Here is a 17802-nt window from a genome sequence, read left to right as displayed (position 1 = left end):
ATCATATTTATAAATAATGCCTCACCATGAAATAAAAAATGCTGTTGTATATGTGAAATAGCCGTGAATATTGACCACATGTTGAAAGTGATAATGATTATTTGCTTTCGTCAATGACATCTGAAAATGTTCACTTAAATGCCTAGAGCCATATCTCTCATTAGCCTTGTTAATGGGCTAGTATTTTGTGGGTTACTGTGACCATTAATAAATTGGTGCACCACTTGTGTTTGAGCTCTGCTTACAGAGCAGAGTGTGCTGTGCAGTTTTTGTCATTGAATAAATTTGAGGCAATAATTATACATGACTATATAATATACACACATAGACAATTTTCCTCGCACAAGTTGTGCAAAAAACATAGGCAGTGGTTAGTACGTGCTCTTTTGAAAGGCATAGGCATGTGTCTATTATGCTCATAGGTATCCTCATAAATCACAAAAAATAACTGCAAATATTTACCTGTGGAAATGTTTTACAATGACAAATGTATTAATAATTTGTTTATCTGATGAAATCTCAATTTGATGTGTCACAAAATGAGTGCCTAAACGTGAAGGGAGAATACAATTCAAGGCAATACAGACTATAATTACAATGTAAATACAAACCGCTGTCGTGCATGCAATATGGAGGAATCAATAAGTGCTCATTGTTTGTAATAGCTTCCAGTCAGTCACACCAAGGCTTTGAGGTGCCAGTGAAATTGATCAATGGTCCTGTAATGTTGTCTAAATTTTGGCAGTGTCTTATTGAAAAAACCTACTGACTTCAAGAGGGTGAAATAAAATGCATAGTTATCCATGCATTTCATATTGGTGAAGTCTGGGGAGCTTAAATTGGCTGTGAAGGAAACAGCAGCTATCAATTTATAAATGTAGTTCTATATTTTGATCCGCATATTTTGTAATGCCATACTTAAATTTGAGTTAAGTTTGACTGGTCGACTGAGCCTTGATAAATAGTTATAGTATCTGGTTTACTAGTGTTAGCTGAACAAAGCTATTGATTAGATTATGGATTGCTTATTCAAATTTTAATGAAGTTAATTTAAGCGTTTAAATTGAAATATTTTCTTCAGTTATTGAATATTTTGTTGCTGGGTTGTTGTTGCAATGAGTGGGGACTATCTTATGGATTTACTTTACTTCCTTGCTGCGTCAAGCATCTTCTTGGAATTTAAACTTGAATTCTGATGGTGACCAGTATAGTATGAGGTAACTTGAAGGATATGCCCATCACAAAGGGTAACTCAAAGAGTTGCCTTTTTACAATGAAATCACTACAAAACTGTTGAATCAGTATAACGTCACTCTTTGACCATAAATTTATTTATTTAAAGTATAACATGCATAAATCGTTTGACAGATTATGCATGATTTGCTCCACATATTTCAACTGATTTGGTGGGCCTTGCTTTTTTAATAGAGTCTCTACTTAACCCTTATGGCCTTATTGATATTTTATTTTTGTTTTACTGCATGCGTTAAATCTGAAAGTTTTCAATTTGTATGAGCATAATATGTTTGGACACAAATAATGGGTGATTTTATTGAGCAATGACCCTCCTAAAAGACTTTCTTGGTGGGAAATGGAAAAAGTAATCCTGATAATTAAACATGGTACACTTATCGATAAAAATTATTTGTGCCTGGCATGAGATGTTATGTGATTGAAAGAGTGTCATCATTCATTCTTGTCTGCATGTTAATTGTTTGCAACCGTGCTTTGACAATATGGCTTTATGTTTTACTGTGTGTGTGGTTTTCATGTTGAAAGTTATTTATGTAGTATTGAAAGGCATCAAACAGCTAACGTCAAGTTGGCCAGTTGTGAGAGCTGAGTGATACGTAGGTGTTACTATGTGAAAAGTTGCTATTAGGAGTAAGAAAAACTTCTTAATCAGCCTGAAAACAGAATATATCTTAATTTTAAGAGATGAGAAAGCTATATTATAATTTGAGTTTTAGTATACATTAATTTTTATAGCCACCTCATTGCAATTTATATGCCAATCAAAGCATAGACTACATAGCTCCGAAGTAAGGTTTTATGTTTCGATGATTTTTTTGCCCTGTAACACATATTTTCTGTGGCCCAAGATTCTAATGTATTGTTTGAAAACCCGGTGCTATTGGTGACACTTTTGCCCTATAGGAAACAGTTCAGTTAAGCATGATGATGCTGACTGAAGAGTTTTAGGTTTAGATCTTAAAAATGCCTTGTAGTTGACATGCTAGCGGATGATTCTTGTGTGCTGTTTCTCTGTAATCATGGACTTCTATCAACTGATCTGATTTTTATATTGTCTTCTCGGCTCAACATTTTATGCTTTCTGTTCAGTTTTTTTTAATATGGCAAGTTCTTGCCCCCTGTATTTATTAATTAAAACAATCAACAGTTAAATTTCGGTCCCAGTTTACCATTGCATGCGATAGTTATGGCTAGCATCTTCCTTGGTTGTTTCCAATTTGGTAAATTTTTTCATGACAGTTAAAGCTAGCTCACTTGCTAGTGCCCTTGGATCAAGTTTGTCATGAAAAGCTTTTCATCTCCTGATGTGCGCTAGGCTGGTTTTACTTCCAAATCTGCATCAGTACTGTGGCCTATCCTGATGCTGCATTTTAGTGCAGGGGACATCAGCTTGTCTACTTAGGACATTGGGTACGTGATGGGAATTTGCTAATGTCAGGAAAAATGTATGAAAGAGTCAAGAATTTGCTAAAAAGGGTAATCTAAATTCATGAAAACATTTGAAGATAAACTCAGTATAGGTTAATTCATTCCAATTTGTGAAAAAATATGTACACACAGGTACATATAATCACTAGTTACTTAAGAATAGGAGTTAAAGCAGACTTAAATAAATTATTCAGTTTCCCTATTTCGTTATTTCAACTGTCGCATAGTTTGAAGTTAATTAAAATACAATTGAAGTTAAAATGTAAACGTCCAGTTAATGCAAGAATGAAGTGACCTTTTTCATTGGAAATTTCAAATTTTTTTACGATCAGTCTTGAAAAGTTAAATATTTCAAATTGGTAGATTGAGGTCATATCAGTACCTTGCTTCAAGTATCCTTCTTAACAGTTCTAATGGAGGAGACTGATACTGATATTCAGTTTGAAGTAAAAAATATTCATTTGACTTGCAAAGATAGTCTAGCTCCAGAATCTCCTCAGTATGCATAGGTGGATTTAGGGAAGGGGTGCCCCCCTCCCGAAAGCTTAAGAAATGGACTAGATTTTTGATACGGTTATCATTGCGTTCATTTTGTTTTATGTATTGCAGAGCCTCAATCATTTAATTTCAGATTAATAACTTTCATATTAAAATAAAGAGAATATTTCGTACAGTAATTGTTGCATGTTGTTTTTAATCTTAAATACGAGAAGACCGTTTGCCTGTCAGACCCTTGTGCCCCCCCAGAAAAAAAATCCTGGATCCGCTCTTGTCAGTATGGGTGCATATTTGGTTTTAAAATAGGCTAGCTTAGGCCAGATGAGGCCTCTTAAGGATGCTCATCGAGCAGCCAGCAAAACTGTTCCGGACCAAGGAGAACTGAAAAAATGCCTGCCATAAGAGTCCTCAGTTAATATTGCTATGGGATTTACTGAATTCTAAAGTAATACACATGCTTTATTTTCATTATAATGAGGTGGAATTAGCATATATAGCAATTGTTTCTTGGAATCATTTCTGATTTGTAATACTGATTCATTTTCAATGCATATTAACAATTCTATCACTAGTACTTTAGAATCTCAGGCTTGTTTAAGCTTACTTTGAACATTAAAGAAATCGTGGTATTGCTTACTATCCCCTTCATTGATTCACTTTTTTCCTGTTAATTCTGTTCCCAGTATGTGCTTTTTGTTTAGTCATTATTTCTTTCTTTCATGGTAATGTTGATCATATGATAAGAGTCCCTAAAATGATTTCTTTTCCTCAAGAATTTTCTGCCTTGCCTGCAAGCTATGAATAGAAATTCACGTTAGAGTAAAAATGTATCTTTGAGTATGAAAGGTGGATCTGTGATTATCATCTTGAAGTGGATCATTTGTATACTATCTACGTTAAAAACTTCAGAAAACTAGGATGAATCCCGCGAAGCATTCATCCACATCGTTCACCAGGAAAGCAATAATTCTCATATTCAGTAATTTACTCCCAGTGAAAAAAGTTGAGACCTTGGGTTTTGAAGTGCTGTGGCTTGGCAGCTTATTTGTAGATCACAGTTAAATGCTCTTGTTAAGAATGTCGATTTATTTCACTTTCTTTTAACTCTTTCAGTAATAATGTCCATATAAATGGGCATTTCCTTTATGAAATTATAATTTGCGCATTGGTCCATAATTATGGGCGTAGGCCATAAAATTTGCATAGTGAAAAGTTGCCTAATTTTTTTGCTATAAGCTTGCCTTTTTTGTTTTTGAATAAAGTATTCGGATACTATAATTGAGGAAAAACAGCAAAAACTTCATGTTTATCAAACGGAGAAATTCTTATTCCCTTACTGTGGTTTTCATGCTAACCCAAAGATTGAATGCATATGAAAAATGAGAACATCAGCTTTGAATTTTGGGAGAATTTTTTTTTTAGTTGCTGCCTGTGAAGCCACCATTAACGTAAATAACTCCGAGTGCAGTTTTATCTAACTTTATGTTGTCAACAATGTTGAGGTGGTCTTATTTTCAAAGTCCAATGCACCTTGTGAAGAATACTTTTCCTTACCTAAATAGTGACTTAGAGGAAGGAGTCAGCGCGTAACGATTATTTTTTCCGTCTTTATTCAATGCTTCATAATGAAGTTTAACTATATAATGTAGCTTATTGTGGTCCATAGAATCTTCCCAATTGATCTTATTGATTTTTTTTTACAAATAAGCCACTCAGTCATGTTGTCCCTTTCATGCCTGTTACTGTAGCCCCAGATATCTGGTACAATGCCCTTCAAATTATAACTCCTGGTGATCTAATGATGCAATATTTTGTCTAGTCAAGTCTTGTGTCCCAAATTTAAATGATATATTATATTGCGGTGGAAAATTTTTAGTACTATGAAATCAAATTTATGGGGGTTGATAAATCTCATTACCTAAGAATTTAATTGTATAGGTTGTATTTATTTGAATCCAATCGCCTAAGGATGAAGATGTTAAAATTCATTTGTTGCATATTTGGCCCCTCATTTGACAGCTGAAAGCATGATGATCCTAGAGGCCATGTGATTGAGTTGGAGTGCCGTAGGCCAAATCATAAGTTGAGGATAAATATATGTTCACCAAGTACATGGAATATTTATTCATTTGCTTTCTCTCCAGTGCTATGCCATCCCATAAGTTCCTCATGATGGTTTCCCTTGAATTTCCATTTTAAAATATTCCTCAGTGTTTTAACCAATAAGGCCATTAAATAAGGAAATAAAAATAATGAAATAAAACTACCATGGTTTAAATCTATGTATTAAAGTTGCATTCAAGTAAATTCAAAAAGATGGAAAAGTTCCATTTAATATCTTGAAGATACCCTCAATGTAGAGATTATTTTGTATGAAATTAAGACTAAGGCTTCGATGTATTTTCTAAAGGTAGTAAAACCAATATGTAGCTTCTTTATTGCCTGAAAGCTATACTTTCTGCTTATTTATTTGTAATAACTATTGGCTATTATAACTGTGAAGACTTTATTTTTTTTGTCTTTTCCTTGTAGCGTTTCTACATTGAAAGAAAACCAACTCAAAGGGAATTATTTTCTGTTAGGTAAAATAGCTACATTATGGTTGATTCCTTTTGTCTTGTATTTTCTACTGTATTTTTTTATAGAATTGTTAATGTGCATTTAGTCCCTGATACATATTCAAATTTGAAGGCATAATTATCCTTACCTGTCCAGGGTTTAGTAATTATAGGGCAATTGTGTCACCAATGATCAGCACTTCAAATTATTATTAGGGATGGTCGGATCGGATACTTCGGATCCAAATATCCACGGATATTGCCCTTCATCAGCAGTATACTTAGAATCCAAGTATACTGAAGGCATCATATCTGGATCAGAAATTTTAAATTTATGCTTCGGTGAATGCAGCATCCCGTACGAGGGAGTGGAAAGAGTTCCGATCCAACCTTCGCTTGTGCCTTTGCACTGCGATGCTTAACCTACTCACGAACCATTTTGTGTAAAAGCTCTCGCAGGGGTTATGCAACAGAATTTACGCCGCAGATAATTGTATGCCAAAATACGACAGACACATAGTGTGACTCTTTTAAAAAGATTGAACAGCCATGGGAAGAATCTCAACACCATAGGATAACAACCGGGTCAAAAGTGACTACGTCACAGATTTAAAAATAATACACCCTTGCCCCTCCATCATCCCATGCCTCTTGATATGTTTTCCTTTCAGATACCACACAGTCCGTAAATCATTATCTTTGAGAGAAAAGATCAAGTTACATGAGAACAATTGAAGCGTGTTTCATCCAATTTTATCGTTTTTAAAAAATAATTTGAAACTTATAAAAATGATTTCTAATCAGTAAAAATATTAAAACAGCAGGCAATTGAAAATGCATTGGCACCTGAAAACATCGAAGATCCAGCTCCAAAAATCAAGGATCTGATCCAGATCCTGGTCTGTAAAAAAATCCTGGATCCGTCCATCCCTAATTATTATTGTTATTGGCATAGATAAACTCAATCAGCTGAATATAAATATTGGAAAGTCTTATTTTTCCTCTAGAACTCACCACGTGGGACTGGGATTAAATTGTTGATAAGTCCAGTGTGAAACGATTCACCCTTGCCTGATAATCTCTTGTTGGACAACAGTATGGAAGTTGAAAATCTCACTGCAAACTAATCTTTGGTCACATTGGTTGTATTATGTTTTGTATGCAAGCATCTTTGGGGTGTATGTAGTATATTTTTATGCTTTTAGTCATAGATGCTGTTTTCATGATGTAGTGGCCTTCCATACGACAATATCAATAAGGCTGCTGTATGTTTGTTTCTTAAACCTGTTAAATATTCTTTTTCATTTATTTAAGTTTACAACTAGTACATTTTAGGGAAGCTATTTTTTTTAATGGATAAATATGTGATAAATGTTCACCGAAACACATGAGCATCAATTTTGACGGAAGTTACATGTTGCAAAGCTTGAAAGTGGTATTAGTATTACTAAGTAACCTTTAGCGAGTTGTGTGAATGAAATTAGAGAATGAATGGTGTGGGTTTATAATTCATAATTGAAGTGGTATGAAGTTTGCATGCATTAGAAATGGATATTTTTTTTAATGAGGTCTTCTTTCACTTTTATGCAGAGAAATTTTTAGGCAAGTTTATTAAAGTACTCGTTTTATTTATGAGATGTAATTTAATAGCTGGTGTCTGAATATAGGCATTTCATAGTCATTCAAGATTAGATTGTTATTCTAGATTGAGATGTTATAAAGCCGTTGTCCAATTTGTAATATCAAATGAATGGAATAAAGTCTGTTGAATTGGTTGTGGACTGTGGGAATAATAAATGAGCAATAATCACTAAGGGTTAAGCAGAAATCGCTCTCTGAGCAGTAGCCTCATAATCAGAATCACTCTTTCAGCCGTTAAGTCCAGCTTTAGAGAAAAGTGTAATTATCATAATGTAAAGAGTTGAGAAATGTTTAGAATGGCATTTTTATTTTATTTATTATTTGTATATGCACAGAGTGATGATATCTTCTTGAGGAAGGGTATGTATTACACAATGCCTAAATAGGTTGTGAAGTTTGTAGCACAATTAGTTTTTGTGGGCCTGTTTTGTTAGAATTAATGGAAAAATGTTTGACAAAGGATGACATAAAACACATTGCCTAAGTGCATTCATTGCCAGCTGATCAGTTGCAGTGAGCTTTTTGGTTGTATCAAAAGCATGAGGCATCTGCGTACTTACTTGGGTTGGTTTTTATCATTTAAAAGCATGTGACGATAGCCATTCCCTCATCACTAAAAACTTGCCAAGAATGCCTTTGTTGCATGACACTGTGAATGTAATTAGGGGGAGTGATACTTCATGGATTTCACAGTAATGGAGGAAACTATGTGAACAGATTGTTACGTATACTAAACTGTAAAATATTTATATTTGACAGGAGTACAGGGTCCATTTGTATTCTGAGGATTAAAGGTAGTGATTTTTTTAATGAATAAACATAGGAACTATTAAAAGTTGGATTTTCAATTATACGTAAGTGTTAGGATTGCATATTTGTGTTGTGATTGAGAGGAATTATTGAGATGGAATATTCTTTCTTTGATGCTTGTGGCATTATTGTTCTGTGATTGTCACATCAAACTTTCGCGAAGTTCCAAAATGTCTGTGATCAGTGGCAGTTAAAGTGGAGCTAACAAGGTTGTTATCTAAAATTATGCTTAAATGTAAATGGAGCTAAATACTTAACAATCATTCTCTGAAACAGGTGACTATGAGTTGGTATGGGGATGAGTGATAATTAGAGAAATGTATGTACAGCATATCCTAAGGACTTTTTGTTGAAGTATACCTTCATTTATGCAGTATTAGTGAAAGTTCCTACATGGTGTACGTTCAGTTAGAATTTAGTGCATTGGTAGCACAAGTTTTGCACTTAGAATTCATTGAAAGTATCCATGACTTCAAGTTATTTATGTGTCCATATTACTCATAACCATATCGCCATACAACCTAAGTTTCTGGTCTGATGATATTGATTTTCACAATTATTTCTTTGTCTCATCTTATTTACCTGATTTACAATCCCATGTGATTTACTCTTTGTGCAACTCTAGTTGCACACTTTTGTCAATTAGTCTGGTTTTTGTAACTTGCCTTGAGTACTTGATGTTTGTTCTCTCTTTTATATGTACACATAGTGCATATTAAAATGTGATAATGAGCCATTCGTGGAAATATACTGTGAAAGTCGTGTGTCATTCAACAATTTACATGACCGCTTGTGAATATACTTACCAATTAGTCCACTAATGGAATGTTTATAACTGCTTGCTAGCAATGGTTGAGTATTAATTTTCTCTAGTTTTTTGCTATTTATTTATTTCAATTTACATGAAATAAAAGTTGTTGAGTCAATAATTGCTTCATTAGCCCAAACTGTCAGCCACAGACACAAGAGACCAAAACAAAGTGACTTGATAAAAATGATAGCAATGTGATATGTAACATAAGTAACCATTCCAGTTGAGTATCAGCAGAAACTTTAAGAAATATTGGAAATGCTTTGTGATGTAACTGCCAACAGAAGGCAATTTTATAAATACTGTTGTAGCAGCAGCCACTGCCATGATTGTCAATATTCTTACTTGGAGATTTGAGGTAGGCATTGGCAAGGAGTTCGTAACAGAGTCGTGAATTTGAATTATCATATTCATTTTCATTGATATTCATTTTACTGATATTGGCATTGGAAAATGCAATACATCTAATGAAATGTCAATAGAAAGATATTTGCAGTTACTTTTGGTGATAACACTGTTAGTAAAGATATCGTTGTGTTGTGTGAAACATGACTGTTGTATGATGTTAATGAGCATAGGTAGGATACCAAATGTCTTATATTTAGTTATTTTCCTGCATACAAATGCCATGAAATTAGCGGCATGTTTGTGTATTTTATAATCCTTTGTTGACGTAAAAAGGTGGTAAATATCATAGAGCAATCATTAAACTTTATGAGCTGCAAGACATGGAGGTGATGCATACCCATATTTGGTGGGGAAACTGTAGCAATTGTGCTGGCTGTGGTTTGCCTTCTTCGAATGGTCTTTCTAGTGGTGTATCGAGTGTGTGAAAAGTATTTTTCTAAGCGTGAAGGTGGAAAAGTTAAGATGCTTTTTTGATCTAGTGTTCTGATGCTAACCAAGGATGTGAGTTGTTAATGTGTGTGAAAAGAAAAACATATTCTTGAGAGTAAAAGGACTTATAAGGTAAATCTGTGATAGTTTGTGATGCTTTCTTATCCACAGTTTATTTGTAAAGGTCTTTAATACTGTGTATGTTGTGCAAAGGATTTATTCAATTTTTAAGGAAATGTTACTGAAGTTTAACCACAAGGTTATTTGAGTGCTTACCCATTTGAAAGAAGCTCCTCTATTCAATTTTATTTATGGATACATTTTATTAGGTGATTTATATTACACTTGAAATCATCATCAGTTGTACATGTATTCAATACCTAGAAATATATCAAGAAGTAGGAGTAGCTCAGGGTCATTTTGCAAGAAACCTTCCATTGACATGGAACATCTTAAGTGGTGTACACATGTTGATACAAAAGACATTTTGGAATTGATTTGTCTTCAGTGCACAACAGTAATCCTGGACACCAACTAATGGTCAAAAATATTTTTATTCATCCCCTTTTTGACCAGTATATCTAAATCTGGTGAGAGAAATTAAATCCTTCTGTAGAATTACCTTTAAAAGTGGCTTGGTGCAGGCGAATTTTAACTCTTGGGTTAGTGATGAAGCTGTTTGGGATTCTTGAATGATTGTGTTTTAGTGATTATTTTCAAGAACCCAGTGATATTTATTATTTGCTTGGAAGTATAATGTGGTTTTCTCCTACCAATCACACAACATCTTTGATCTTATTTTATTGGTCACAGCAACAGTCTGGCTGTGGCTTTGACCTATAGTCTAGCCGTGGCCATTGACAAGTGTTTTTAATTTCCTGCAATTATGGACAAGTAATGTTTTAATTCATAGTTGTGCTGAAGTTCCTGTTAAAATTTCCAATCAGACCTGACATTCTTGTTTACAACATAGTTAAAATAGGTGGATTTTAGTAGTTTTTTATAAGTGATTCATGTTCCTGATCATAGATTATTATATCCATGTCCTATCTGGAATGCACTAGTAAGGATCTGCTTTTCATTCTAAGTCAGTTGCATAATCTTGTGCTTGTATCTTATTTTTTTTATGTGATATTTGCTTTTTTCATACAATATATTATAGAAATTATATGTTTGCCATTTTGCAATGCTTTATTTTTATGCTCTTTCGAACAAAAATGCATATCATAGCTGTATAAATTTTGACAAATAAAATGCTGTACAAAAAATAATTTTATTTAATGCCTTTGTATATTGTCATGAAGGTAGTAATTTTAATATCCTAAAATCTAGGCACTTCTTATCAAAAGTGGGATATGCAACTTACATACTCTGCCTTCAATGTGTTACATTATGGCATTGTTATGCTACAGTTGAGCATGTGTCAACACAGATTAATGATTTAGAATTGGGATTTAAATTTTAATGAGGTAGTTGCTTTTGAAATGTTGTCAGATTCATTTTCTTCAGATTTCTAAGTATTGACATTATCTTTTAGGAAATATGAGCAGAAGAACTTTGCTTCTTGCATATTAGGAGATGGTACATGGTAACATGGTATGAAATTGCTGGTAAATGTTATTTTATAGTGATAAATCTCTCGTAAAGTATGATTTTCATTTGTGGTCTGCTGTTGTTAACTAAGTACATCAAGATTGCCATTTCATGGTGAGATTTCTGATGATACAGAAAATTTTTTGATGTCATTTCATCTAAATTTCTTCTATACCATTTCTTGATTTGTCTATATCTATGAATTTAACATATGAATGGTATTCCATTTCAAGGGCTATTTCTCTTATTTTAAATCCATTTGGGTCCTCGCTTACTGAGTGGGTGTTGTGATGAAGATTTTTTTTAGTTCTTGTTGAAGGGTTCTTTTGCTAACATGTCCAACTGTTAACCATAGAAACGTAATGCACTGAGGATGATGCCTGGCTCTTTTTGCCAATAATAAGTTTGTTCTAGTAGTGAAGCTTCGAAAGAGTTTATCCATGATAGTAGAGTCTATGAGTATAGTCTTCTGAGGTTATTTGCTGTTCTCGGATGTCTAACTGAGGTAAAAAAAAGCTGGTAAATGGTAAAGTGTTTGGTTTGAAGCATTTTTATTGTATTAGGTATTTGGCCATATTTCGCTTATGACTGTGGCCAGTCTGCTGATCAGAAGTAGATGATTGTTAAAATTTGATCTGAAGTAGAAGTTCCTCTTCTAACTGACGTTCAAGTGAGGGGTTAATTACTTAATTCGTGGAGCGTTTGGCTTTAATGCTTTCTTATAATATACTTGAACAGTTTCCATTTATTACACTGGACCAAAATGGCATATGAATGGCGACTACTTTTTTTCAAAAAATGAATAGAATAGGATAATAAGTAAACATGGAGATACTGTGATGAATAGGAATGTAATTTTTGTTTCAAACTTTCATCAAGTAGATATAACTATGGGTAATTATGTATTTCATTTTCAATGTTGTAATGAGCCTCTTTATTACTAGGTCTAAGGTCTCACTCCTCTTGCTTGATTTCTGTAGCAATGGCTCCAAGATAAAGGTGAAGATTGCTCATTGTAGCCATCAAATGGAGTATCCTGTGGAATATCGTTTATTAATAATTTTTCCCTCAGCTTTTCAGGAATGAATCTTTTGTCCTACATGTTTTATTCAATTCCTGCTGACACTTCTTTTGTAAGAAAGAATAAATGGTGTTTGTTTATTTGGAAAATATTAATTGTAAGTGACAACACATTTTATGCCTCTAAAAATTGCTAATTAGAAGAAAGGTAAGCTGATTCAAGTATAGCTAAGATTAATTGTATAAAGCATTGCTGGAGTCCCTGATTTGGTGCCAAAGAGAACAAGTTGCTTCATTATTTTTCATTTATCTGGCCTTGTGTAGGTAAGAGCTAATACCAGCAACATTGAATGGCATGCTTTCTCATCAGTTCACCCTGAATCCCGCTCCTATTAGCTTGGTTTTGACTCGCTTACCCTGTGAATATCTAGAAATTTATGGCATGTTGACTCTAGTGAGGCCTTATGGTGAAACAAGCAACTTCCAAAAATTTCCAAGTAAAATTAGGGAGCCACATATTTTCTTGCTTATATATGTTGATTCGGTCAGCTTTTTAACCTCTCTGTTGAGAAACATTTCTCACATCGATATGTATTCACAGGAAGTATGAGCCATCATTGAGGTGATATCAGGTGGATTCAAGATGAAACGGTGTGAATCTAGGGTTGATCTTATCAGCTGTCTTTTCACGAAGGTGGTGTCACAGGAAATATTTTTTTAAGCATAACCCCTAAATTAAAAGAGGTAGTGGTTGTTCGGGTAGACTTTATGTGGACCCTGGGCAATCCTGAAGAAATTTTAAACATGAAAACTTGCTCCCATGAATTGCCTTGTAGTGCAAGAAAGGGGTCCCTCCTCTCTGCTTTCTAATAGATATGGGGTTGAAAGTGTTCCATTGGAATCTTCAGGCTGTCCATTGTTAACCATTTGTTGTTGGTAGATTTCTTGCTAAACCACTGTATCACCATTTATTTCCACGAAATTCACTTATTTCATGAGAAAACTAATGATCATCTTTTTTCCTGAGGTATAGAGAAATGATATCAGAAAACCTCAGTCATGATTGTTGCTGCTAACTTTTGGGCATGTACATACTAAAAAGTGATGGTGACAGTGATTGGCATAAAATTTGGAAAGTCGTAGCTTGTTTTCAAAGTTGGGATTTTCTTCTAAACAAGTGACAGCAGAACTTAAGCTTTAGCCGTTACATATCTTGTGTGTTCAATGTTTTGCTCTTTCAGTTCAAGCTTAGGGAAAATTGAACTAAGGTAAAAGTTTTCCTTTAAGACAGCTGGCATGGGTTGCCAATGAAGAAGACGGAGTTTAGCGATGGTTACTAGCTATTTTTGGTATTGGTTAAACCTGGTAAGTAGTGCGGAAATTTTGTGGAATGGAGGAAATTATTGGAATTTAGAGCAGTGATTTTGCTGTTTGTAGAGTGAGCTGGTCAATGTCAGTATATTACCCTTTTTGTTTAATATTGTTAATTTTCACATTTTAAGTTTAGTTGTGATGTAGTTGATAGCACTGGAATTTAATTTAAAAGGCTGTAATGGGACCACAGTTTCTTTTTTTATTGTGGTTGTAAACTGCATGCCAGGGATTTTTTGGAAATGTCCTGAAAATAAAGTAATGAAGCAAATGCCTCAATAATTGAATGAATAGTAAATAAATCAGTCTCGTGCAGTTTCTAATGAGTTGCTGTGTTTATTTTCATTTGAGAATACTGAAGATTTTTTTTGTTCAACCGTAGAAATCTGAATTTAACTTGTCCTTTTCTTTTTCTAGGAATTTGCCTCTGATGCTTTGCTGAAGAATGGTTCCTATGCTTCAAGTGTTGGTATACATGCTGAGGATTCCCCCGGATATGGTGCTCATAAAGATGTTGCTGCCATCTCATTTCCTGCTCAGTATGCTGGGAATTCACCTTTAGTTGCTTCCTCTCTGCTCCATCATGACTTAATGAAACGAATCCCTCTTACATACCCATTAAATGCCTCACACTTACCCAGCTCAGAAAGTATGTCCCAATATTCTTTAGTGTCTAATTCACACAAAGTTAAAAATATCTCCAAGCCATTGTCATCCAAAGTATCCTCCTGTGACATGGAGCTGGAGTCAAATCCTCAACCTGTTTTCCATCATTTTCTGTCTTCTATGTCAAACTTTGCCTTCAATAACTTTTCATCTATCCCTGAAATATCAATGCAGAAACTTAATGATAAGGAAAATTCTGACTTTATGTTGTGCTCTGATCCCAAAGAAGACAAGGTCTTGGATAAAGATTATGATGAGAGTGGAACAGGAATTTTGAAATGCTCTGTGTGTACCTGTTTCTTTAGGACCAAAGCAGAGTTGGCGAATCACATGGAGAGCCATTCTCTTATCATTGAGGAAGGGGCGTGTGAAGGCGAAAGCCATGCAGGCAAAGAGAGCAATGAAAAGCCTTTCCGTTGCGATCAATGTGGTCAATGTTACAAATATGGGTCAGCATTTGCACGACATCGAGAGCAGGATCACCGTGCCAGGCCTCCTGCAGAAAAACCATTTCGATGTGATGCCTGTGGTATGCGCTTTCGTTACTTGAAGTCATTCAAGAAACACCGATTGAACCACACCTTGGATAAGTTAAGATCTAAAAGTTATTCATCAAAGGAAGATGGAACCCACCCTAAGGAGGAGATTTCTCCACAGAGCAATATGGAGATGAACGATGTGGAAGAAGGCTCAGAAAAAGATTGGAAAACTCCTTTAGAGACTGAAATAAATGAGGATGTGAGTAGGATTGAAGAAAGAGAGACTGCAAGCACTGCTGAGGAAAACCAGCCATCTTGGGTTGCACCGTGGCAAGAAAGAAACAACGGTAGTGCCTTGCTCCCTGAGAAAACAGAAGATACTTCCCAACAAGATGGCAGTGCGACGAGTGTTGCCAACCAGGATACGCCTCAGCTTTGGGAACTTCTCCTACAAACATCCTCATCCACGCGCAATGCAAACACTGCTCAAGATGGAGAGCCGGAGGAAGAGGAGGACTCGGGTACTTCTGCTGCAAAGGATAGCTCAAGTCGCTCCTTCCTGGATTGCCCCTTCTGCCGAAAGGGTTTCCGCTCTCGAGAGAACCTGCGCCTGCACGTGAGGAAGCACACGGGTGAGCGCCCATTTGAGTGCTCGGTTTGTGGCCGAGCCTTTGGAGGCAAGAGTGATATGACGCGACATTTGCGAATTCACACCGGCGAAAGGCCATATCGCTGCAATGTATGTTCCAAGCGCTTTGCACGAGCCGATTACCTCTCCAAACATTTAACTACACACCTCCACTAAAGAAAACTCAAAGCTACACCAATTTTCATTCACTCATTCTAAAAAAAAAAAGTGAATGGTCAAGTTATTATTTTTCTGGTCATATATGTGCCATTGCGCTTGCTGGAAACTCGAGTAAGATTCCATGTACTTTTCAAGGACTGCTGCAAGTCCAATTTGTAGGTTTCTTTTTTGCGGAAATGATGGCCATTAGATGGTAAAGCTGGATAAAACTATTTTGAATCTTGGAAGTCCAGTTTTCATTAGCAAAGATCAAGTCCTCTAAATCATATTAAGATTATTCCTTTTTATTGCAACCAGGTTTTTGACTCCGTAAGACTGTGAAGGTGATTGCATTTTTAAATTTTACAATTCATCTGCAACCACCACTACTGAAACACTCAATATTGCTAGTTAATATGTTGATAGGTGCAACTATTTTTCAATAAGAGGTATGTGATTTGTGATAGTTTCATTTTTAAGTTTCAAAGACAAAAATATGCTTGTTTATGTTGCAAGGCTTGCATTTTTCCTATACAATAAATTTGGACTGAGGGGTTGGGTTTTGTTAGGGGTTTATTTTGCAAGAGAACTCTTTCAGAGCCCATATTAAGTTTCTTTGTCAGTGGCAATAACTCCCAGTGTATCGTATAATTTTACCTGTTTGCTTTTTTGATATTGTGAAGGCCCTGCATTAAGCGTATGTCATTTTATGGAATAATTGTCTTTCTAAGGCCAAAAGTGGTCTAATCGTTTTATGTTATTATGTTACTCTCGGATGGTGCATATTACTGAATAAAAAGTTATATGAATGCTTTTGGCCTTTGATGTCCAACTATATGGGCCAAATTATATTTGTTTTAGAATTTAAAAGTAAAATATGCTAATGTTTTGATAAACGAAATTATGCAGTGATAGCTCATGTATGAAAGTCAATTTCACCCCATGCTACCATTGTTATTTGTGGGAAGAAGTTTTTTAATTGTTTTGTGTGATGAAGGAGTAATTGACAGATTATTCCAAGTTTGTTCTCTATTAAATGGTGGTCAACATTTCATGGCTGACATATGGATTATTGTGTTTCTGTAAATGAAGTGTTATTTTCTGGATATTTTATTCTGGACTAGGATTTAGTTCTCTAAGCTAGTGCGTGGCATTGCTCAGACAATGATTATCTCCCATTTATTTATCTGTGGTCAACATTTCATGGCTGACATATGGATTATTGTGTTTCTGTAAATGAAGTGTTATTTTCTGGATATTTTATTCTGGACTAGGATTTAGTTCTCTAAGCTAGTGCGTGGCATTGCTCAGACAATGATTATCTCCCATTTATTTTTGTTTGGTCAAAATGTAAATGCATTGAGTCATGCCTCAAATCATGCTAGGCCATTGGAATGATTATGACTTCAGGTATTTCATCTTAGTATGACTATTGCCTTTTTACCATTATCTGCTAATATCCAGCCATAGCATGAGGGGTGTAAAAATACTCACATGTCAAGTAATGGCTGGAAATCACTGGCAGTGAAATATGTTAAGATGCATGCAAAGAAGAAATTGTGTATACCTCATGATGTGCATTCATGTTTCTTTGAGTAGTCATCTCTTGCAAACCTAAAAAATGAGCAGATCATGATTTCCAATTCTATTTAGTGTGTTATTCAACATTTCAATTCATGATTACGGCTTCATGCTGGAATTACTCAAATGCACATTATCTGCTTAGACCTTTGTTGTCTCTGACTTACTTCTGTTGGTCTACCATGGCCGGTAGCTCTCTAGTGAGTGTTAGAAATTTTTATGCTCTTCATTTTTTTTAACCTGTTAACTTTAAAGATGGCTGATTGAATTTAATATCTTCCAACTATATTTGACAATAATAATCCTTGTTCAATGCATGATGTTGGGACTTGCTACTAAAATTATATACTAACACAGATGTTAAAAACAAATCCATGACTCGTAAAATATGTGCATACTGGCCTCAAATAATATGATTCCACCCTATTATTTGGAAGATGCAATTTGATTTGAGCAATTATTTTCAGA

The 17802-nt window shown here is 34.8% G+C and overlaps 1 protein-coding gene across 2 annotated transcripts in view; it reads left to right on the top strand.

The window, feature by feature from the left end:
- Positions 1–16639, top strand: part of LOC124171738 (protein bric-a-brac 1-like) — a 53350-nt gene extending 36711 nt beyond the window's left edge. The window contains exon 4 of one of the 2 annotated variants that reach the window (XM_046551012.1): positions 14239–16639. In XM_046551012.1, coding sequence (XP_046406968.1) covers positions 14239–15771 — 1533 coding nt within the window. In that variant the 3' untranslated portion in view covers positions 15772–16639. The remainder of the gene's footprint in view (positions 1–14238) is intronic. The other variant, XM_046551014.1, reaches the window with a different exon arrangement.
- Positions 16640–17802: the final 1163 nt, after the last annotated feature.

The sequence above is a fragment of the Ischnura elegans genome, chromosome X, assembly GCF_921293095.1.
Source record: "Ischnura elegans chromosome X, ioIscEleg1.1, whole genome shotgun sequence".
Lineage (NCBI taxonomy): Eukaryota > Metazoa > Arthropoda > Insecta > Odonata > Coenagrionidae > Ischnura > Ischnura elegans.
This window is presented reverse-complemented; position numbering and strand designations above follow the sequence as displayed.